Genomic DNA, 24,045 nt, shown 5'->3' on the forward strand with positions numbered 1-24,045 from the left:
TAAAAAAGGAGCTACCGCCTCCGCCATCGCCCTGGCCACCCGCTGCACGCCTTCATGCGAGTACCGCACCCCGTCCCTTGTAAAGCAGTTTGGGCTTAACACCTTTGCCAAGTCAAGGAAACGGGCCCCAGATCTCCTGCACCACGCATGAAGTTCCTCGTTAACCAGAACGGTCTTCGCCTGCACCTCTCTACCCTTGGTCGTGACCTCAGGTATTGAGCAGACTACGAGACTGGCCTCCTTTCCCTTCCACATTTCCTCCAACCTGGGTGTCAACTGTTCCGCCTCTCCGCGTAGCACCTCGTTTAGGCCCACGTGTAGCACGTATGACCTGGCTACGTCCCGGGCCTGCATTTCGTACATTGTGACGAACTCGTGGGCCTGCTTCGCCGTCGCTTCTCTCCTGTAGAGAAATTCTACACTATCTGGGATCCCAATATCTCTTACCAGTGTAGCTGCCACCCTGCCAACATTTCCGTCACCAACTACCAAGACTTCTCGCAGGAGGCCTTCGGGGGGCCTGTGGCTTGACTGCTGTACCGAGGTGTGACTCGTCCCCTCCTCAGCTGACACTCTCGCTGCCGGCGCTGTCTTTTCTACGGACATGATACAACAATTTGAAGGTTGCCAGCTGAGTTTTTGCTTACTCAAAACGGCGAAAGCGATGGGTTGTAATCTGGCAACGTGCTACTGTGGCGTTTCCGCGTCCGGCTAGCGAAGCATGCCGGGATTAATTGTAACATGGCGGACCGCTGGCCAGGCTGGCCAGGCGGATTTTGTGTAGGCGGCGTCGACAGCATTGCATAGTTTATCTCCTGTGGGTAGGTAACCGACGTGTTTTCGGTTTAGCGTACGTGTGACTTATATGTACTGAGACTATTTGAGCAAGATGTGGCAACGCTCACACAACACTTGCGCGCAAGCTCGAATGCGACTGATCGCATGCGCGAGGACGCCAGGGAGTCAGCTGATCCGTATTGGGCGCACAGAAAAATGAATCTCTGTATGATCTCCGTGCATTTTCGCGCTGTGCCGCTTTATTTGCCATTCTGTGACATTTTGCGAGTTGCTCAAGGCTTTTCAAACGAAGTGAAGTGAACTGTGGCTTTAGCTCAATGTAAAACCTTTATTGACACATGCAAAAAAACATCGCATGGGCCAACGCTGATATTGCCGGTGAGTCGCGGCGCTTTGAAGCACAGGAACGAAAGAGCGCGGTCGATCGCAGGCCAACGGAGTGGAAGAATGCATGCCAAGGGAGTATGCGAAATACAGTCCGCGGCGTGTCCCGTTTTCCTTTCTGTCTGTATTCGTCAAGTTCTAGCTGCTTTCCACCACTTCAAAGGGAAAGCTTGCGGGACTGAATGCGCAGTATTGAATGGGCAGTAATTTGCCGCACATAGCGCGCGAGGACAGAACACTGACTTATTGATTTATTGTGACTGATTAAAAAAGAAACTGCATTTCGTTACCCATTTTTTCGTTCTACCTTCACGAACGATTGCGCGAAAGTTCGAAGCACGAAGAGCTGTAAGAAGTTCCATGAATAAAACAACTGGATCCGAAGGATTATAAAACCTCTTTTTATTTCTCTTCCAACGGGAACGATCGCTGGCTGCCACTCCGTAGCCTGTAGTGAACTTGCGGTAGTCAAGGTCAGATCGGAATCGCTGTTCCGGCGTCAGTTGAGGGGCAATAGATAGGGTGCTTAACGTGGAGAAAGAATGACAGCCTCGCAAGCACCCGGGGAGGCACTTGCTCAGCGCGGGCATCCGAGTTGTATAACTTGTATACGTTTTGCACGCACGCAGATCTGAGCCGGAGACTGCACACACACACTGCGCAAGTCAGGCGCAAGGGCCTCGCCACTTCCTAGCACACTTAAAAAAAATCGAAACCAAAACTGAACTACGCACTTACTCTTTCTTCGCTAATTAGAACTTAATTACACTAAAAGTTTTTTATAAAGCTAGTTTTAATTACTGAGGCAATTATTTGTAACTATTTTGCTTCAGTTCTTTGTTTTAGTTAAATAATTATGGCAGGAATTTTTAGAAGGCTGAATTTAATTGATCTGGCAACCATGGGAATTGTATCATGTCAGCGCCCACGATTCGTACGGTCTCGGAGCTCGCTTGACAATGTGCTCCCGTTGCTATAGCAACGACCCCAAGCGCGAGGTTAGCTCAAGTGACGTCACTTCTGTTCATTATGGTTTTGTTAGGAATGTCGCACCGGTGAAGCTTCTTGCACCATACTTCTTGTCAGCTGTCTCGAGTGGGGCGAGTGAACGTCACCAGTGGGCGTGCTCGCTTTTTCATTCGCCTGTTATCGCCTGCCTTGCACGTGATCGCGCGAAGGAACGTAGCAGGCCCTTCCTTTACGATGCTGTCTAGTGTAGTCGCAGGGCGTGACGTACCATGCACGTAGGCGGGTATTGAGCACATCGGAAGCAGAGATTTCCCTGTTCTGTGTTATTGCCAGCTGGCTCGGCGCACGACGGGAGCCGCGCTGCTCGACGTAACCATGAACAACGAGTGCTCGGCTGCTCTGCCGGCGTCCGTGCAGAAGGTTGTGCTGAACACCGGCAACATCCTCGGATGCAAGGATCTCACCAAGAAAGTGTTTCAATCCCTCGGGGAAGAGGCGAGTGCCCGTTCTCTTTTATCAACTGCGGCACCACCGCTGAGTGGTGGCAGCGACGGGTGATCGTGCTCTTTCCGGCACTGGGGTGTTGTGAAACGGCGACCGTGGCTGGGATCAGTTTCGTAAGAATTGTCGGGGCATAACGCGCATGCTGTGGCTGCCCAAAGTGGGAAGAACGCCGCAAGAGCCGCCCATGCAGTTTGTTCATTCATTCCGTCGCGAGTACGGGCGACGCGCACGTGATCTCGCGCCATGTATGGAGCCGGATTAGAGTGAAATGATCCGTGCAGTGTTTCATAAGCTGGGCCTGGGAGTCATGCCTCCTAGTGCAGTGGAAACCGCCATAGTTTCAGCACTAAAGCATTCCACGTTTGCTTATGCGTACGTGTTACGAGCTAAGCTTGCATTAGCCTGTGGAGGGCAATCACAGGCCTTCTGTCCTTTCAGCCACTTTCATCACCGGCAGAAATCCCTTCCCAGTGCAAGCCATTTCTTACGGGGCCACACTGTGTGGTGTGGAAGTCCAAACACAGGGTCGGCTAAGAGCAGCTGGGAAAACGCCAGCAGAGATGCAAGGCTTCCGGAGACCCGTCCTCCCAAACTGAGCTCGGTATTTGCACTGAGTGCTGTACAGTGACTACAGCGGGTGGCCTCACGGGTATATAGTGGCCGCAAATGAAGGCACAGCCAGAGCTGTGCCACACGGGCCGGGACACCGTTCCAGAGAGCTCGTCACAGCGGCTCCACAGTGCCCCTAGGAGGCATTCATTGGCCACGCCCGGGTTTGCTCGCTTCTCAAGTTCTTGGGCCGCTCGCACTTTGAAAGCACATCTTGAGCAGTGTAGCCGAATTTCACATGTTTGGCCTGTGTGGGAAGCTGATTTAAGCCGTCGGCAGTGAAGGAAGCACAAACGAAACAGGCAAATTTGCTGCTTCCTGTCGACCTCTGGGAAATCGCTGGGTACACTGGGCAGCTGTAATAATAAAGGGGCATCTACAAAAAGAAAGTCCCCAGGGTGAACAAAAATATTTCAAAGGCACTCATGCCCGCTTGTTGGGTGTGCCCGTCTTCTACTGCTCCCTCAAAAAGCCTCTTTGCATTGCGCCCAGTCAGGCAGGCCAACCTCTCATTGCTGCTTGTGAAAGGCTGCAACACATGTGCCACCAGGCATAGTTTATAGTGGTACCAAAGCTTTTTGCTTTTTCTTCGTACAGTGGTGCCTTTGGACAGGTGAGTACAAGGAGACTTGGCATCTCACTTTATGTTGTGTATGTAATGCAAACTGGTTCGCTCAGTATTCACTGTTCGTGTTGCCTCATTTGAGGCACTTACAGTGGTATGGAACAGTTAACACAGCCCTAGAGAGTAACTGTTTGTTTTGAGTGGGCTTTATGCTTCACTATTTTTAGCAGTGCTTTTGGTTCCAACCGCTTCATGCAGTGGTGGTGGGGGGGGGGGGGGGGGGTATGAAAGAGCACTGACTTTCAGCTGAAATTGCACCCTTCAGTGTATAGTATCTATACCATATCATCAGCAGCAAGGGAAGAGTTACAGATTGCCATTGCAGTAATCAACTTTCAACTTGGCAGCAGCAATGCGGCACACACTCAGATCATGAGTGGGTCCTGGACAAAAATATCCGTCCTTGATGGGCCAATAGAAAGTATGTTTGCGCAAATCCAAACGAGATATTTTGTGGGGGTCTCGGCAATGCCCAGTCGCTGACAATTTGCAAACAGGTGAACTGAGGCGCTCACAAATGAGGGAAAAGCAGCCCCACCACAAATGTAGCGAAGAACGAAACACTGTGAATTTTGAAGTTGTCAGTAGTGCCTGTCTCGTCTGCCACTGTCCTCGTCTTTTTTGCACTACACCCCCCATATGTGGGGCCTAGCTCCTTCTCTTGTTCATCTTCACAGCGCAGAGGGGACACCCCCTTCCTCAGTCCTGACTGTTTTGCGCTGCGAAAGTGGACACTTATGAACTTGCCCGCTTTTAGCGTGACTACCTTCTCTTGTTGGCAGTGCCTGCTTCTCCACTGCGAGTCACTGAACTTGGTCCAGAGTTCCTCCACATACACCAGTGGCAAAAATCTGCTGCTTAAGAATATGGGCGTCACGAGTACCCCTTCTTTGTTCTTGAAGTTGAGGGGCAGGTGTAATGGCAAAAACTGGACTTCGCCAAATGTTTACCTAATAGCACAACTCACTCATGGCAGCAGCCGCAAGCACGGCTGATTACCACTTCAGCTTTCTGCTGACAGGCTCATCAACTTGACCCCTGCGTGCCCCTGTTTGCCCCAGCGCAGGGGGGCCAGCTGTGGACTGACTTTTGATACGTGGGGGGCCCTATGGGGAGTTCCGCAACTGGTGCATGTCGAGTAACTCTGTCCCTTGAGTGTGCTCTGTTTGAAGCGCTTTCGAGGCGTGATTGTGCTTGTGCTTGGCCTGGTGTTGCAGCTCATACAAAGCCTGGCCCTGTCGCTCGTCAAGTGGAAGACCTCGGGCGACGACAACCATTTTCACGTGAGTGGAATCCTGCTTGAGCAGTCTTTGCCAGCGCTGATCAGGATTGTGTGTCCCAGTGTAAGCATAAGAAACTGCAGCTACAGAAGCTGTAGTGGGGTCCAGTGGCACACTGGTGCCACGTGCCTCTTCGTTGTGCATCCCTCCCCGATGCTATTGGTCTTTCAATGTGTGGCCATCTGTGAACCCTGCCTGTCCCACCCCTGAAAGGAGTGCTGTGCTCGGGGCTTATTTTGCTCTTGCTTACGCAGTGGTCACGCATCCTTTTGGAGTCACTCGTAGCTGCACTAGTGCCTTACTCGGTTTGAGTGATTAGGTTAAAAGTAATCATAGACCACTAAGCACGACTTGTGGTTACTGATTTTGGGCATTTTACGCCAGCACTCCATGTTTTATGGTCATATGCCATGGTCGCAGTTCTTCTATACGCGTAGTCTGTTAGTGGCACTGCTTTATTTTGTGCCGACCTCACAAGGTGTACTTGGCATTCTTTGTTTGGCCTTGAGAACCTGGTGCCATTGAAAATACACCAATGCTGATTGCGCTCTATTGAAATGTGCGGCTGGTTTGCCGTTAGCACTGCTATCTGATTGCGTGGCTGCAGACAGACATGCATGCACGCGCACACACATGCGAGACAAAACTTTGGGCAAGCGGCAGCCTCAGCCTGTCCCCTGGTACATTACAAAGGTAAAATAACTGAGAAATTAAAAAAATGGCATGGTTGTGCTTTTTGTGCATTTTGTTTGCCTAAAAAAATTAAGACATTATGAAGAAACCCAGCCAGTAAGTTACAGATTATCACTCGGAGCGTAAAAGGAAGCACTGAATACAGCAGCTTCTGTGCATAGTTTATTAATATAGAAGATTTAACATTAAATATTCAAGGTTTTTAAATATTGAACCAAATAATGCCGTATGTTAGCTTTGAATCATGTAGTGCCATTTGAAAATTTCAAATATTTTTGAAGTTATAAAACACAAAGGGACAGTTGTTTCAATGTACTCGGATACATGAAAACTATAATGTGTTGAAAATTACAAGTGCCACTAAAAATGTGTGCAAAATTAATTTTTTCAGGAGTTTGAACTAAATGGGGCAGTATCACTCATGGAGGCTGTCTCCACTGGTGTTGGCAGGCTTCCCTGCAGGGCACCAGTGACGTGCGGCCAAGGTGCCAGAGGTAGAGGCTGGCCTCCTTAGCTCTGCACGTACAGTGGAGTGGTTGCCCCAGTCAGTACTGTCACCTAGCTGCGCACTGATAAGTCTCTGCTTCCTGATAAGTCATGGCCAACAAAGGTGATGGCATTTTGCTTAGACGTGCAGTGTCCCATTTTTAGATGCGACGCTGAGAGCATTTCTTGTCGGCGGCCCTGTCCTTCCTGCGTGCGTCCGGCGTCGGCGTCCGCACTCTCCTCCGCTCACCCCCTCTCCTCTCCGATGGCGAACATTATCTCGGGAGGGGCATTGGATTGGATTGGATTAAAGTGGATTGTGTTGCGTCATAGCCGCGGCAGACGCACTGGCGCCGTTGCTTGCCCAGATGAGAGCGAGCACTCTCTCTTAACATCTGCGGGTGTGCGGCCCAGCGCGCTCTCACTCCGCCGGTGGGCGACGCTGCGCGCGGTGCTGCGCATGTGCAGTACTCTCTCTCTCCGCCGTCTCCACTCCTTCGAGCGCGCTGCGCATATAACCGGTGTGCCGCTCTCGGGCGGCCTTTCGGTCGACGGTTGCTCTCCGCTTGCGCTTGGACCCCCCTCAGCGTCGCATCACACCAGGGTTCCCGCGAGGGGAGGTGGGCGTAATTTTTTTCTTTCTACATACCACATAGGAGAAACGATGGACTTGTCTAGCTTTGTGCTGCTAGAGTCCATGACCGGGCTTTCCTGAGAGGAAGGCAGTGATGCTGTGGCACTCGCGAGGCTAGTTTCGTGAGCGTGCTCGTTTGTCATCACACACTTGCCCAATTTTTGTCTCGGCTCTTTCTATATATTTGTATATTGGGCATGAAATGCAAACATGTTGATGTCAGCTTGTTGGAATATAGTATACCGTTATTGCACTCATCCTGAAACGCTTGTAGTTGAGGTCACCACTTTGAGGGAAAGCTGCCCTCGTATAAAATGCAGTGCTATCAGTGCAGCCAGAAGGAGCAGGATAGCTTGTGTGTTGTGTTGCACGAGGGAAAAATTTTGCAAACCCTTTGAAGGGACCCTTTCTTTTTCTCGAGGTTAGCTACAGAAGCATGCTTGAGAAACTGCAAGTTTTGGTTTTCTCATTGGAAATCGCTAAATGTTTGCGTCAATTCTTGAACTATTTAAACAATTCGTATTCATTTTTGGTTCAATTTGTATTCATAAATCACTATTTTGCACATTTCTACTTTAAAGGAAGTTTGGGAAAGCAGCTGGCGAGTTCCTATTTACCCTTGGGGCAGTGGTTCTTAGCCATGAGTGCACTGGGGACCCCTTTTGGGCTTGCAAAAATTTTGGGGGATTCCATAATGAAATGTTTGTTGATCGGTGTCGTAATGTCAAACAGTTTGCACTTGCGACTTACGGGGCCCGCAAACTTATTCAATGCCCCCTTTTTATGTCTGAATTTTATGACTAAGTGTGTCGTAATGCTAAACAATTTTTTCTTGAATACCTAGTGCTTTGAACACCCATATGCTGCCTTTTCTGTTTTTTTTTTTCTTTCATAGCTGGCATGTTGTGCAAAAAGCCGATGTTAAAATATGTGCTACGTGAAGAAACTACACGTACATGTCACGCGGCGAAGCCACCCTTTTACATTGCCAGCAAATTATGGCAAACTGGAGCAAACAATGGTGGGAGGAAAGGTTTCGGTGGAGGCTCTGTGGACCCCTCAAGTGCTCTCGCGGGCCCCCTGGGGTCACCCCCATTTGAGTACCACTGCCTTAGTGTATGGTTTACTTGACCAGAGCTTACATTAGAAGCAGCGTGAGTGTTACTCTGACGGGGCAGTCTTTTGATGGGTTGTGTGCGGCCTTCGCGGTCCGTTTAGGTGGTGTATTTTCATCGACATGCGTAACTAGTCTTGCTGCTTGCAAATTTTTAATTCGTGGATCAAATAGCAATGAACCGGAAAGGCCTAGCCAAGTTCACTGGCATGCGCGAGGGGACAAAACGAACTCTGCCTGTCAACTAGTGGTGACTGCCAGTAATTGCTTTTGTGTGGATAAGCGAGACACCGAGCACATGTGGCTTCGATGGATGTCCTCTCCATGAAGATGAGACATTCTGCAGTTTCAGTGGGGGAATGAATGAGCCAGTCAGTCAGAGTTATGTGGAGTACAACGTCATATTGAAGTCTTTGAGTGAGTTAGAGAACGTGTACTTGAGCTGAAGAAAATAAGCAAAGAAAGAAAGGTCTTTCTATTTTTAATTTGTGTAAATTCATTGCTGTGGATTTTTATTTTTTCAGCAAAAGGAAACAGCACGTCTGACCGGAGAAAGAGTAGGCGCCCCAGTTTTTTTTTCGTAGGGGTTATTTTGCTTTGATGCTTTTTTTTCGTTATTGTGTGTGTGTGCGCGCATTCTCTTGGGAAAATGGCCTCTTATTTATTATTTATTTATTTATTTATTGATACTGCTAGCCTCAACTGTGGAGGCTGTTGCAGGATTGGGGGATACATGAATAATAAGCGTGCTCTTTTTAAACAATTCACGAAAGCAGAAACAAGGGTCAAGGTGAAAACAACAATATCAGCCAAACAGACTACACACATTAACACGTGGCAATTCAAGTGATAACAACCAGAAGCGCATGAAATATTCAGCAATAGGGAGTACAGAACATATATCAAGAAGGATTATTAAGCAAAAACTTAGACACATTAGAAGCAAAATTATCAAGGGATGAACTAGTAACAATTTCATTAGGAAGACAATTCCATTCTCTTATTACACATGGAAAATAAGCGTATTTAAAGGATTCATTGTGGAACCTGTACTCAATAAGATGTTTGTCGTGTTTTGTTCTTGTAGACCTGGAAACAGATGGAGTAATGAATTTCTTACAAGGTATTTTTAGTCCGCCATGGATTAGTTGAAACAAAAATTTTAGGCGCAAAATTTTGGCGCGTTGACCTATTGTAGGTAGCTCAGCTCGTTTGAGTAATTCCGTGGGAGAGTCGTAGTGTTTATATTTATTATAGATGAACCGAATGGCCCTCCGCTGTACATTTTTTAGTTTAGCAATAAGGTGTTTTGTGTGAGGGAACCAGCAGATTATACTATATTCCAGGATCGGCCGTACAAGCGATTTGTAGGCAAGTAATTTTGTATCAGGTGAGGCCATACAAATGGACCTTTTAAGAGAGTATAGCGAAGCAAGGGCTTTGTTGGTTACAAATTCTACTTGTTTATCCCACTTTAAGTCTTCTGTTATAATTATGCTGAGGTGTTTATAGTCCTGAACCCTTTCTAATTGTGTTTGCTGAATTTCATGAGAAAAGATTAGTGTTTTTTTTTTCTACTCACTGTCATGGCGACGGTATTTTGTGCATTAATAGACATCTGTCATTCTTGGCACCAGCATGATATTTTGGAGAGGGCCTGGTTAAGTGCAATCTGGTCGTCTTTGCTGTTAATTACTTTATAAATAATACAATCATCCGCGAACATGCGGACTGTAACATCAATATCGTAGGCAATATCATCGATATACAGAAGAAACAAAATAGGCGCAAGAACCGAACCTTGGGGCGCTCCTGAGGTTACTTCTAAGATGTCTGATGATTGATTGGCACAATAAACAAACTGTTGTCGATCAGAGAGGTATGAAGCAAGCCATTTAAAAACCATTCCATCCCCCAAGAAGTTGTGTAATTTATAAAGTAGCTTAGGATGCGATACGCGATCGAATGCTTTCGATAGGTTGAGAAATATTATGTCTGTTTGCCCTCGGTTATCTAGAGTCAAAGCGAGGTCGTGTAATGTTTCTGTGAGTTGAGTTACCGTGGATAAGCCTTTTCGAAAGCCATGTTGATTTGGATTGATTAGTCCATGTTCTTCAGAGTAGGCAATTATGTGCTTGAGGACTATGTGCTCTAAGATTTTTCCTGATGCACAAGTTAAAGAAATGGGTCGGTAGTTTGAGGGATCAGAGCTTTTACCAGACTTAGGTACCGGTGCAACTTTAGCTATTTTCCAATCCTTAGGGAGCCTACCCAAATCTAGTGACCTTTTGTATATTAAGAGCAAATACTTTGAAACCCACTCCGTGTACCTTACCAAGAAAGCATTAGGTATATTGTCGGGGCCACATGATTTCTTAGGATTGAGGTTAAGTAATAAAGAAAATATTCCGGATTCAGTTAAGGTAATTTCATCTATTTGGTGGTTTGTAGCTTGAGCTGGCCGCCTTATTTGCGGGTGGTTTCCGTCGTCTACGGTAAATACTGACTGGAAGAATTTATTAAACATGTTAGCTTTATCTAAGGCTTCACTGGGGGGTATCCTATTTTGATTATTTTTCTTAGCATTGAGGTAACGCCAGAACTTTTGGGGGCAGGACGTTATAAAGTTTTTTAGTGTTACATTAGTATATTTGCGCTTCGCTTCTTTGATGACAGCTTTTAATTTGATGGAAAGTTCCTTTATTTTTGGCGCATGGAAGGGCAATGCACATTTATTTTTTAACTTGCGCAGCCGACAGATTTTACGCTTTAAGTGGATGATGTCTCGTGTAATCCAAGGGTTATTTTTCCTGACTCGTTTTACTTTTTTGGGAACATACGTCGATAAGCAGCGTTCAACTGTACTTTTAAAGAATTTCCAGAGCGCATCCGGTGATACGGAACGTTCGCAAAAGCAGCTGGTGAAAGTGGAATGCGCTAAGGCTAAAGCATCTATAATACTGACATCGTCTGCATTTGCCCAATCGTATACCCATGCTATCTCTTTTTCTGTACGCAATGCCTCTTCCAAGACCAGAGAACATTTTGTTGCGTTGTGGTCTGATATCCCATCAATAATTTCCCACTCTATTTCTGTGTTGGTGAAGTTGTCGCTTACGAACGTTAAATCGAGAATGTTCTGCGAGTGGGGCGTTACCCGTGTTGGTTCAAGAATGACTTGTTTTAAGTTGAAAATAAACGCCGTGTCTAACAAAGCTTGTCCAAGAGCATTATCTGACGATTCACAATTTGTGGCCTGCTTATTCCAGTCAGATTAAAGTCACCAGTAAGTATAATTTTATCCGATGGGTGAAAATGGTGCTGCATATAATCTGACATTTTATTGAGGCGGTCAATGCTCGAATTGGGTGGTCGGTACATAGTGCCCACATAAAGTGGGGAATTACTAAGTTTAATTTTGCACCAGAGTGCTTCTGCGCCACTTACATCAGGGAGAGGGGTGGTGAGTACATGGTTTTTCACCAAAATGGCTACGCCACCGCCTCTAGAGCCTCTGTCGTTGCGTAATATTGTGTAGCCAGGTGGAAAAATGGTCGAGTTAGGAATATTGGAACAGAGCCATGTTTCCGTGACTGTGATAACATGAGGGTCATGTTCAAACAGGAAAGCTTCAAGATCAGATACCTTATTAACAAGACTCCTTGCATTAATATTGACGATCACCAGGTCTGATGAAGTCTCGCATCGAATTACTCGTTCACGTTTTTTTGGCGTGGGCTGCTTAGAGGAACTTTGTCGCCAATTTCATCATTCCAAATGAAAAGTTGGTCATTAACCTTAATTTTGTCAAAAAATCAACTTTACCTTCTCTTTTCTGTCACGGTTAAGGCACATTCCCACTGGCGATTTGTCTCGTCGCGCGACGGCGCGAGTCGCGCGATGAGGCCTTGAGGTGGTGTTCGCACTTGCGATGAGCGATGATGCGACTGCGTTCAGCGCAGCTGCTTCCCGACTTGTACATACGACCTCGTTGGTGCGTCAACCATTCGAAGTCAAAGAATACGCGACAAAAGCAGGTAGAAATCAAACTAAAACACATGCTACTAACCTGGAGCAATGCCGAAAGCATTTGCGGGTTGCGGGAGGAGCAGAAAATAACAAACTCACGAAGGCTCTTTTCAACATATTATTGCACGAAGAAATGCACACGCTTGCTTTCACGCCACAACACCCGCATCACGGCCCACAAATGTCGCTTCTTTTCACAGGCGCAACGTTCTGACGCCTCCGAACTCTACGCGTGTTTACCAGTCGCCGATAGACGAAGAGGCTGCAAGCACTGCAAGTCAACCTACCGTCTCGCTGTCCACCTAGCTCTATTTACAATCCATACACGCTTCTCCACACTGATGAGTTCCACGCTATTCGTTGATTAGTGCACGCGTACGCTGAAGCCACTGACCAAAGAACCGATGCACACGGGAAGTTGCTTGCCGGCCCGACCCGGGCGGGTACAGCGATAGCGGGCCAAGCGCCTGGCCGAGCGAGCCAGCGGCGGTGGCGGCGCTCGCCCGCCCGCCCGCAGCGTTTGCATACCGGATGTAAAGAAACGTTTCGTTTCCGGCTACGTCAGCCTACTCCGCGGCCATGATTGGCTTACCGGTTTTGCGGGGCCGTCGCGCGACGAGGGAATTCGGACCTAGAGCGATCTGCTCCGCCGTCGCAAAACTCCGAAAAGCGACGGCCGGCTCGTCGCTATGCGACGTCGCTTTTCGTCGCGCGACGAGGCGCATCGCCAGTGGGAATGTGCCTTTAGGCTTGCAACTGTCCCAAAGTTTTTTCCTTACGTTACGGATCCTTGCCGAAAAGTCTTGGCTTACTGATATATCCGACCCTTTAAGTTTGGGGCAGTTTTTAAATATTTTGACTTTATCTCTAAATTCGAGCAGTTTTAGGATAACTGGGCGTGTGTTTTCAGTCTTCTTAGTCCCTAGACGATGTATTCTTTCAATGCCGGAAACCGTAACACCAAGTGTTTTTTGCACAAGATTACGCGATACTTCATTCAAAAGGCTAGCCTCCGTTTCGTCGTTCAGTTCTGGTAAACCGTAGATAATTATGTTTGAGCGTCGACTTTGGTTTTCGAAATTGTCATTTTGGCGTGAGAGATGGTTTATGCTGCTTTCAAGGTGCGATATTCAGTCCTCGAGTGTTACGATTCTTTCTTCTAGTTGGGTTAATTTATCTAACTTGTCATGGATAGCCAGCAAAGATTCCTTAGTAGATGTGTTGTTACTCTTAATACTCTTAATATCTACAGAGAGTTTGCCGATTTCTGCCAACAATTCGGCCATGTCCGGCCCAGGATTGCTTTCTACATCGCCTGCCAGCAACAATAAAAGATAACTGAACGGGGCGGCATAGGCACACAACGAAGACAAAATATGCGTTGGGCACGGCAGCACTAACAGGAATGGGTCGTTACTACGATAGCATTTACCAGATCACTTCCTCACCTGTAGCAGAAAGACGAAAGGGTTTGAGCACCACATGTTCCTAGCGGTGCCGCCGTGCCCAATGCTGCTGTTGAAGTTGCCGTCCAATTTATAGGGGCGATCTGTCCATGATGTCACTTAGGGCGGTGCGCGGTAGGGGAGTACATCGCTGAAGCTGCGGAGGTGGCAAGACCATGACGCATTGCCAGCCATGTCAAAGCATTGCCCAGTTTCCACGATCGGTGCTGTCCACAGTCCAATGTTGCGAAAATGAGCGTCTTCAGGGGATCCGCAACTGGGCACCAGGCATCCAAGAAATCCCTGTAGCAGAAAGACGAAAGGGTTTGAGCACCACATGTTCCTAGCGGTGCCGCCATCAATCGTTCTTCACTTGCTGGCTGTATTTGCATCGATTTGGCAAAGGCTTTTGACTCTAACTTAAGCTGACCTAACCCACATGTAAATGCTATGAAAGGTTTCTCCGCTGAGCCAGTGATACATTCCCCGCAATGCCAAGTCACTTGTGGGGGTCTCCCGTATATGGGGCTGTTCTGGGACAGATGTTATTCGCCACTCCCAACAACAGGTTACCGAATACAACTTCCTCTACTAAGAGGTGTTTCGTGGACTGTGTTATATGTCACGGATATTTGAGTCCCACTGATCACAGTGCTTTACAATCTGACCTTGGTGTAACCTGGTGCTAATGCAGCTAAATGCAAAGTAATGCAAATAACTTGCAGACGTATCATGAGCGTGTACTCAACCACATTCCCCAAACCAAAGTGTCCCGTTACAAATATATTGGCATCTATATGTCGAATCATCTTTTGTGGAAGGCACGCATGGAACGTAACAAATAACGTTGATGGCACACTTGGTTTTCTGTGGTGAAATTTTGCTTTCACCCGCCGCGGTGGCTCAGTGGCTAAGGCGTTGTGCTGCTGAGCACGAGGTCGCGGGTTCAATTCCTGGCCGCAGCAACCGCTTTTCTGATGGAGGAGAAAAGCAAAAACGCCCGTGTGTACGAGATTTTGGCGCACGTTAAAGATCCCCAGGTGGTCAAAATTAATCCGGAGCCCTCCGCTATGGCGCGCCTCATCACCTGTATTGCGTCGGTGCGTTAAACCCTACAATCAAATTTTGCTCTTGCTTCGTCAGATGGAATGCTTCATTGTACAAAAACATTAGTGCGACGTAAGGTGGGGCGTGCATCACTATTTACTAAGGACCCTCACACCTTCTTAACGTTAGAGCATTTCGTATTGCCCAGCTGCGTTCGCACTGCTAGTATCACATCTATGAAAACTATGCTAAATGGGGTCCGTTTATCTGTGCGCCTGAAACTAGTATTACCTCCTTGTCTTTCCCATGGACTGTGTCGTGCCAACCACATGATTCAACAATCACTGCTTTTTCCATCGTAGTATTTTCCGGCCCATCCATTCCAATGTCCCCAACAGCTGGACTGACTGTCATTTTGATGATCCCTAAGATGATTGGAATGGCAGTTGAAACAAACGTCTGGTCACATTGTGTGATTGTTTTTCTGTTGCTCACTTGCCAGCGTTCTTGGTAAGTGCTCTAAGCACGCTATAGTTTTTCTTACGTTACCTAGTTATTGCTGACTGGCTTTTTCGAATTATGTAGGCGAAACCTGCTGCACTGCTTGAGTAGGTGTTCACTGTTTTAGAACAACCCTCTGTGTGATGCCTGTGCCCTGAGCATAGATAGTGTAGATAAAATGAAGTGGCTTTCCGCCAGGACGTAACTAATTGCTGGAGCTTGAAAACGTCGCTTTTAAGTGGTGACCGGTCCTCTTGTGAGCATTGCCTGTGTAAAAGCTTTCTGCAGCTTCAGTGATATCAGTGTCACTGGATGTTGTGTTCTTGTGGGCGAACGCAATGAAGCCTGAATTTCTCGCATTGAGAGTGAGGCCAGAATATTGGCTTCCTTGCTGCATGCTTTCCTTAGTAAAGAAAGCATGCAGCAAGGAAGTGAAGGACCCCGTATCCATTAGAGCCTGTGTGCGGCCCCGTTTGTGAGTGAGCGGTCAGCAGGCTGGCCAGGTGGGTCTGAAGGAGGAGCAGGAGGGCTCCCTGTTGCGGCGGCCCACCTCGGTGGTGCCACAGGCGCGCTCCCTTGCGAGGAGCTGCAGCAGTGTGGCCTGTTTCAGGACGGCAAGGTGCTCCAGTACGTCAACCGGGAGCTGCCGTGTCGAGTGGCCGAAAACGAGCGGTCGACCCTGAAGATCACAGGTACTGCCTGCTCTCGGCCTGACCAGTGCTGGGGCTGGGGCTCCCCTTGCGGCAGCGTGACGACCGAGGGCTACCTCGCGTGTGGCCCAGAATGTGGGCCAACGCTGGGTGCCCTTGGGAGTTGTCGCCGCCCAGTGATTCTGCCCTGCTATGCCGAGTGAACAGGGTGTTTTGAAGTGGGCCTGTTCAGTCGCATTTTCCTCTGCTATTGCAGCGTTGTTCCGTTAGCCAGGCGTTTTAGTGAGGCCAAGGTGCCTTTTATTTGAAGGTCCATTTTAACGAAAAAAATGAAAGCCATTCCACTCAATGTGAAAGCTGTTGGAAGTGCAGAGCAGTGATTCGCCATTACGGGCTGTAGCACCGTTCTCCGCTCACTGTTACCACCAAATGCAATTCCAATTTCCTGCCTTCACAGTGCTTGCGCGCCTCCTGCCTGAAACTGGACTAGCGGGAGTTCTGTTCTCTTTGTGCTTTTCTCCCCGCACGTGCCGGCGTTGCACTGCCACATTTTGGCGTTTGCTTTCGTAAAAACCAACCCAACAGGCGTCCTTAACTAAAGGAACGCAGGCGCTGCCAGTTAATTACGTACATTTTTCCTCAAATTTACCTATACTTTTCTTTGTGCTAAACAACGGCAAGATGTATGACAAGTGCCAGCGTTTCACGAGTTTCGAACACTTATGACTATATAAACTGCTTGGCTTTCAAGAGCGTTACCCTGGGACAAGCGTTACCCTGGGACGGTGCCTGGGTGCTCTAGATACCTGGGTCGAGCGAGCGAGCTAGGATGACAAGGCGAGCGCCTAAAGTGCACTGCACTTAAAAAGCTTGCATGTGTTATGTTGTACAACTGGGGAGGCTTATGTCCAAGGGTTAATGGGATAAAAAAAATTTTTACAGGTAACAGTGGGCTCAGCAAATAATTTAGTGTATATTTGACGTACAGTGAAAGCTCATGAATTCAGACTTGACTAATTTTGATTTGTGTACAATTTCAACTGTACAAATGTGGCTAAGCCCCATAGAATGCACTCTATAATAAAGCCTCTTAATTCGAGTGGTTTCTGCCATAAATAATTTGAACTCGTGGCCAGCTTGCCAGTGACCTGGCGCCTGGCACACTACCAAAGACACACAGCCACTGCCTACACGAGGCAGCACTGCCTTTGCAGTGGAGAACATTGGAGGGGGACGGTGAAATCAGGCCAAGCATGATTTTCCAGTTAACATCCCGGCTAGTCTCCTTGGTGGACTATGTTGATGCGGAGGCAAGTGCAGGGGTCTGTGGTTCCCTCATAGATCATTTCTCAGGTCTGAAGCGCAGCCATGCAGCCGCAGGTCGTGGCTGCATGGCTGCCTCGTTCTTCACAGTGGAGCAGGCGCATTGCACCCAGAGGTGCTGCTGGCCTTCAGGGACAGCAAACCGCAGCTGCAATCGTGCACTGCTGTGTCAAGCGTTACTACACTTGTTGACGTGCCCTGCAGCGGCCTCCTAGTCACAGCGGTTCTATCGTTACTTTAAACTTTCATTCATTCGAACTGAGCCGGCTGTTCCTTTGTGGTTTGAATTAACTAGCTTTTGCTTATTTTTCTCGCAGTCAAAGTCTTCCTGGGTGGCTATGATGCAGCCGCCTTGGAGAGTGCTGTAGACAAAGGTATCGTAAATTTCTTCAGTTTTACTCATCAGTGTGAATAATGCCTAACCCACTTGCAACGCTATTGAAATGACAGAAAATTCTTTAGCTACCTAAATTGAGTACATTTGGGCAGGTTGGTATTGGCTTAAGAGCGTGAAGGGCCACGAGAACGAGAGGGCAAGAGGACGCCACTGATTTGTGTTGGCCTGCTACGGTGCCTTTCTAGAGGGCGCTGGGAGTTGAGTGGCCCGATGTTTGTGCACCTGTGGCCACGTAGTGGGGGAGGGCAGGTGTTGGGAGCTCTTGTGCCTCCTCCTTGGCCCTTGAGGGACCTTGTGGGAGTGGCGTATGCTCCATAGTGTGCCGGAGGCAAGACTGTGTGCTGGGTGGTGGCGCTGCTGCAGTGCTGCAGGAGCTGGGTGTGTCGGAGCTGGACTCTCTGATCGTGGCCTTCCCCTCCGGTGCGGATGAGCAGCAGGTGCGGCCCCTGTGGGCAGCCGCCGAGGAGCTCTGCCGGCGTGGTGTGGCGCTCTCAGTCGGCGTCAGTGACCTGGACACGGCGCAGCTGCACCACCTCCACTCGTGGGCACACGTGAGTGCTTCTCTCTTGCTAGAGCGAGAACAGAGAAAGGAGGAAAGTGACGAGAGGGACGCAGGCACGATGTAGCAGTTTTCATGATCGTGCTCTTTTTCCGTTGGACGATTGCGCACGGCACGTGGATTTTGCCCGCCATTGGATGTGGTCAACTCCAGATTTCTCGACTCGCGAAACATAGAAGGCCAGACAGAGATGTTGTCATTCAACAAGGGGGAAGTGTAGCTGTGCAAACAGACAGGGCTAGCAGGCTGGTGATCAGTGTGGGCACCCAGGAAAGGAAGCCTCCCTTCTTTGATGAGATTGGTTAGCTTCAGATTGCACTCAGCCAACAGTGTTCTTCTCGCATGCCTCAGCACTGTGAATTAAAAGAGGGCTGGGCCCACTGCTCCCGCTCTTCTGTCGTTTGTCGCATCCAGAGGGTGGCGCCACATGCAACCTCATTGGAAAGTTCGCCTGCTTTTACTACGCACCGTAATTACCAATTACAATGACGAGCAGCCTTTATTCTTCAAGTAATATTGGGCTCCAACATAATTTCGATTTGGAGTCTCTAGCAATGTAAACTGCTCTGTTGAGTGCGAGTCCTATAGTCTCAAGCTTGCTTATAGTCTCAAGCTTGCTGTCACAGCGTGCTGGTTTCCGGGCCACTGTGGCATTGCTGGAAATGAAGCCGCTGACCAAAGTGCTGCAGCTGCGGCCCTTCGTGAAAGCATAGATATTAAGCTGGTTCCATATCAAGACCTCAAACCTTATGTGAGGGGGATGCTGCGAGAGCACTGGCAACAACAGTGGGATAAAGAAATAAGCAACAAATTGCACGTCATTAAACCTAAAATTGAAAAACCTCCTTCTGAGAAACATGCTAGATCAATAGAAGTGGCCTTATGCAGACCTAGAATCGGCCACACACACATCACACATTGGTTGATTGATTGATTGTAGGGTTTAACGCGCCGACGCAATGCAGGCGATGAGGCGCGCCGTAATGGAGGGCTCCGGATTAGTTTTGACCACCTGGGGATCTTTAACGTGCGCCGAAATCTCGTACACACGGGCATTTTTGCTTTTCGCCTCCATCAGAAAAGCGACCGCCGCGGCCGGGAATCGAACCCGCGACCTCGTGCTCAGCAGCGCAACGCCTTAGCCACTGAGCACATCACACATTCATACCTGTTGACTGACCCAAACAAGCCACGGTGTCATCGATGTGGAGGGCAGCTATCTCTTTCATGTGCTTATTGAATGCAAGATGTGCAACATTGAAAGGAAACGTCACTTTAATAAAGTTTACACATATAATATTCCCTTGCACCCTTCATTATTTCTTGCAGACCATCCCATGTTTTCTTACAAAAAAGTTTTTAGCTACCTCGCAGACGTAGATTTTTTAAAACACATATCTTACTGCCCATAACCTGACCTGTGCTCATGACATGTTGCAAAACAATGGCGGAACCTGAGGCTTTACACCTTAGGGGCCTGCACTCACTGTGTTTTAATGTGACCCTATATAGGCACCCTTTCTCTTAGTATACTCATTATGTTTTAACATGGCTCTATACACCATTTCTCTTAAAAAATTTTTAATCTACTGCCTTTATTACAAATCTTTCTCATCTCATTCACGATCGTCATGGCGCTCTTTGCCTTTGTCGACCTTCCACCATTAAACCTGAAATCATCATCATCATCCTTGTGCACCGCCCAAAAACCTTGTTTTTGCCCGTAGCATACACGCAGTGGGTCAACACCGAAGTGCCGCCCAGCCGCGCGATTTCCATGTGCATCAACGCATGCTCCACAACCTTCAGTTTAAAACCGTCTGTGCAGCTCATGTAGTTGCCCATCGTACGGCGTGCTCCAGAAGTGCAAAGAAAGGTCGAGACACAGCTGAAAAACAACACCACGGAGCGTTATGGAGAAGTCGCGGAACAGCAAGAGCAGAGGAGGGCAGAGTATGTTTAGTGCTTTGTTTGTACGGCGCCAGATCCAGCCGGAACCGCAAAGAGCAGGGAAGGAGTGCGGAGTATGTTTTGTGCTTTGTTCGCACGCAGCAATGTTTGTATGGCGCAAGAAGGTTTGTTTTGCATTCAGCAGGTGCTGCTTCGCAAGCACGCAATTTTTAAACTGTGAGCCACGGCATTCGAGCTCACGTCTCCTGCTACTGTTGAGATTTCTTTTTGTTGGAATGCGTTTTTAGCATTGCTGCGCGTACTGTAGCGTGATATCAAGTTACTGCGATGGACTATGGTATCGGCAACCATGCTGAGATAAAAACATACTCCTGCTGCATTTTTTATTCAGTTACAAAAAGGTAAATTTTCAAGAAGACAAGTGGGAGGAGGGTTCATTACGCGAGTGGTAGGTGAGTAAATGCAATATTCACTACGGAGCTTTGGTTCAGAGAAAAAGTAGCGTCATTCTGCCAAGGCTTTGTTCTGAATGTCCCCGGCATGTCTAACAAGTAGACCTTGCACTTTCAACCAGTTTCGTTTTTTTTTAATGTTGCGAAATTCATATTTGTCGCTACTATGTAGTTACCCAACTCAAAGCCAATCTGCCATGGTGCCTCCGTCGCCCACTACTAATCCCTGATAAAAGCACACCACTCGTGATTCCACTTCACCCATCCCTTATTTTTGCGGTAACAGCTAGAGCTGAAAGTCTAAAGGTAACACCCAGTCATCAGATATCAGTTCAGACGAGGAGAGCGCTTCCAATCGGACTTGAATGCCGCCAGCTGTTCACGGCTACTTTCGTTACCGTACAAGGGTATTTTCTGAGGCCTAATGTTGCTTCTTAGTAGAACTATCTCTTCTGACAAAGTCTGCAGTAGGTTTGATATTGTTTCTTTTTGAAAAGGTTAGGTGGCGCTGCAACGTAGCAGGCTCGTAGTGCTGAACTCTCTTCATAGCGCAACAGCTGCTTGGTGAACGCTTGGTGGGCACGATTCTACTGCATTGCACCTTATTCCTGCAATCAGGGCTACCATAGCAAGTCAGAAGACGATAATAAACCACAAATTAAAGTTCTGACTGATAAGTGATGATGAGAACGTCAGCAAGCATTCACCAACGAGTTTAGTTTTCCAACTCCAATCAGATCGCATGGCTTTCTTGCCATGAATCTTGTCATGGCTGTAGTCATTGACAATGTATTTGTACATAATGTGGGGACTAACTGGTGCCTCTAATAAGATCAAACCACCTGATTTCTTTCAGAGAACCATCCAAAATTGCACAATTTGAAAGGTTGAGCTTCACCACAAGGCATGGGCACCAGGCGTTAACATTTCTTTTGATATCTGACAAATTGTTCAGTGCAACCCATTTTTCTTCCAGGATGGGGTTTTAAAATGTTTAAATAACAAATTGTATATTATGAATTGTTTCTACGACTGGTGGTTTGTTATGCACAACTTCCTTATTTTTATTTTCTTTGACGCCTGGGCAAGAATTTTCAATTCAATAATTTTTTTCACAATAATATTAATGAAGACATTATTAAAACTGGTGTCATTGGAAAGCACGTGTAATCATCTGCATCCGATGTCTGGCAGTAACGAAAGAGCTAAACAATGACTCTCAAGACACAGAGCCGCTTCGAACTTTTAAATTACAAGCAGCTGACTAGAAAACATACAAAGAACTTTCTAGGGTACCTCCTACATTTATAAGCCATCTAAATTTTGAAGCAGCAAGTTCATTGATTACGGCCCACAGTGTTGACTGTGCTCACAAAAGTACCATATTTTCGTGCATATAACCCACCCCTGCATATAATCTGCACCTCTACTTTCAGCCCGCCGGAAAAGAAAAAAAAATCCTCGCGTATTGCCCGCACATTTGACACAGGAAAGGCTGCACCAAAGCTGACACATCACTTACTATGTAGATAGAAACAGCATATATTTAGCAAGTAGAATACACTGTCTGCAAGACGGAAGTCACAATTCACTCAGTGCCACTGCTCTCCCTAGAGCAGCTATCACTTCAGCTGCAGTCCTCACCCTTGTACGCAAGGTCATCTTCACGGCACAACGCGCATTGCCGTGAAGCTGCACTAAAGAAAAAACCCCGCGTATTATCCGCACCCCTACTTTGCCACTGAAATTTTTGAATTTTTGGTGCGGGTTATACATGCGAAAATACGGTATTCCAGAGACCTCATGTAAAACTCTTCCAAAGCCCAGACCACTCCATGGTGGAATGAGGACTGCGGGCGTGCACCGTCCAAACAGAACAAATCGTGGTCACTTTTAACCGCTGTCCCACAGCCGACAACCTGCTCAAGTTTTAAGGGGGGAGGTGGGTCTTTTGACAATTTTTTTTTTATTATTAGTGCCAGCTAGATGAAAATTAGCAGCCTTGAGCAGTTTTTTACGCTGATTTCAAATATGTAATTGGTTTTAACATAACTGCATTTGCTCAAGAAATACAACACCTTGAAATTTATTTATTGAGGCATTTCTTACAGGGGTTTAGAGCAATTTCGCTTTAGCAAACTCAGTGACGATTTATACCAAAGGTCTACTCTGGGGGGCTATGCTATTTTTATTCATTTCGAAGACTTTCTGCAAAGCATGAAAAAGGTGAACATTTAATATCAACAATTTGCTTAAAATTGCCTCATCTTTATTAATTCTTGCAAATAGGTCAACAATGACAGAGCAAAAAAAATGGCGTCACCCCCTAGATTAATTCAATACGAATACAATGGTACCAGTCTCTTCATCTTAGCCTAAGAGCAACATTACAAAACCCCCCGTAAGGCAGAGCATAGTCTTGCAAAAAAAGAAACTGAGAAAAATGCATCTGAAGTTTCAGATCACGGTAACTTTTTCTACGGCATAGCTACAACAATATATAAATAGCATCATTTTGTAGCTATGTTCTTCAGGAAGAAAAGCACACCAAGTATATGACTGTAACACAAGAATAACTCTGGAAAGATTGACGTAAATTCACATGAATACCATACAAATTGTGAAGGAAAATTAAACTTTCTACTGTTACACTTCAGAACCTGTACGTCCTCGTTCACCTTTTCTCTCAGTGTCTTTTCAGAATACAGAAAGGCACGGATACCATGTGCTGCTGTTTTTTTTTTTTTGCTACCAATGAGACTAAAGCGCAGCAGCCACCCAGAACTAGAGATTGTTCTGCAATGCATCTCAAACCTACAGCAAGGCTGTAGGAGAAATGCACTTTGGTGATCAATGCTTCAGTGATACAAATAGCATCACCTGCTAGACCAATTCAATACAAGTGAAATTATACCAGTCTTGTTTTCCTGGCTCAAGAGTAAGATAAGGAAACACCCCACAAGGAAGAGCGTGACCTAACAAATAAACTGTAGAGCTGCAGGTGAACTTCAATTTGGCGATTGATACCGGAGTGATACAAAAAAGCATCACCTTCTAGATCTATTTATTGCAAATTAATAAAAAACTTTTGTAAACAGCGGTGGAAAACTGCACTTTTTGCGGAACTTCACGTACGGTAGTTCCTACTTTGCACTTCCTTCAGCGTCGATGCAAACTAAAGAAAAGCACAAGCATATTTTCTGCAGACTTTTTTGTTTTTTTTTTTCACGAATAAAACCGAAGCACAACAGCTAACTAAATCTGGATGTTTCCATGCGGTGCTTCTCGGACCAAGTTCGTACGGGACAGGCAATCTCGGCACTGCCGTCTACGGTGTCTTCCATCGTGTTTTCGTACGCTTGCAGCCCATAGTTCTTTGAGGTAAAGGTCTCCAGGCATTGCGGCACGAGACATAAAGACGTTTTGACAGAATCGCAGTCACTAACGGCAGAGAAAACGCACCCGAATTGAAAATACTGTGGTGGCGAACGTGCTCCTGCAAAAACAAAACGAAAAAAAAAAAAGGGGGCTCAACCGCGCCGGCCAATCAGAGACGCGGAATAGGGGGCTCGACTTGAGCGCGCATGCTCCTGCCATTTTGAGATGGCGCAAAATACGCACAAAGAAATCAGGTA

General features: G+C 47.1%; 1 protein-coding gene across 1 annotated transcript in view; it reads left to right on the forward strand.

The window, feature by feature from the left end:
- Positions 1 to 2,210: 2,210 nt before the first annotated feature.
- LOC144176014 (glutamate--cysteine ligase regulatory subunit-like) overlaps positions 2,211 to 24,045 on the forward strand; it is a 60,622-nt gene continuing 38,787 nt past the window's right edge. Inside the window, exons 1-5 of the mRNA XM_077705117.1 lie at positions 2,211 to 2,646; positions 5,107 to 5,172; positions 15,729 to 15,810; positions 17,409 to 17,465; positions 17,852 to 18,039. Coding sequence (XP_077561243.1) covers positions 2,527 to 2,646; positions 5,107 to 5,172; positions 15,729 to 15,810; positions 17,409 to 17,465; positions 17,852 to 18,039 — 513 coding nt within the window. The 5' untranslated portion in view covers positions 2,211 to 2,526. The remainder of the gene's footprint in view (positions 2,647 to 5,106; positions 5,173 to 15,728; positions 15,811 to 17,408; positions 17,466 to 17,851; positions 18,040 to 24,045) is intronic.

This window comes from Haemaphysalis longicornis, unplaced genomic scaffold (assembly GCF_048455015.1).
Source record: "Haemaphysalis longicornis isolate Haplotype H1 unplaced genomic scaffold, Haemaphysalis longicornis Haplotype H1 scaffold_1, whole genome shotgun sequence".
NCBI classification, from domain to species: domain Eukaryota; kingdom Metazoa; phylum Arthropoda; class Arachnida; order Ixodida; family Ixodidae; genus Haemaphysalis; species Haemaphysalis longicornis.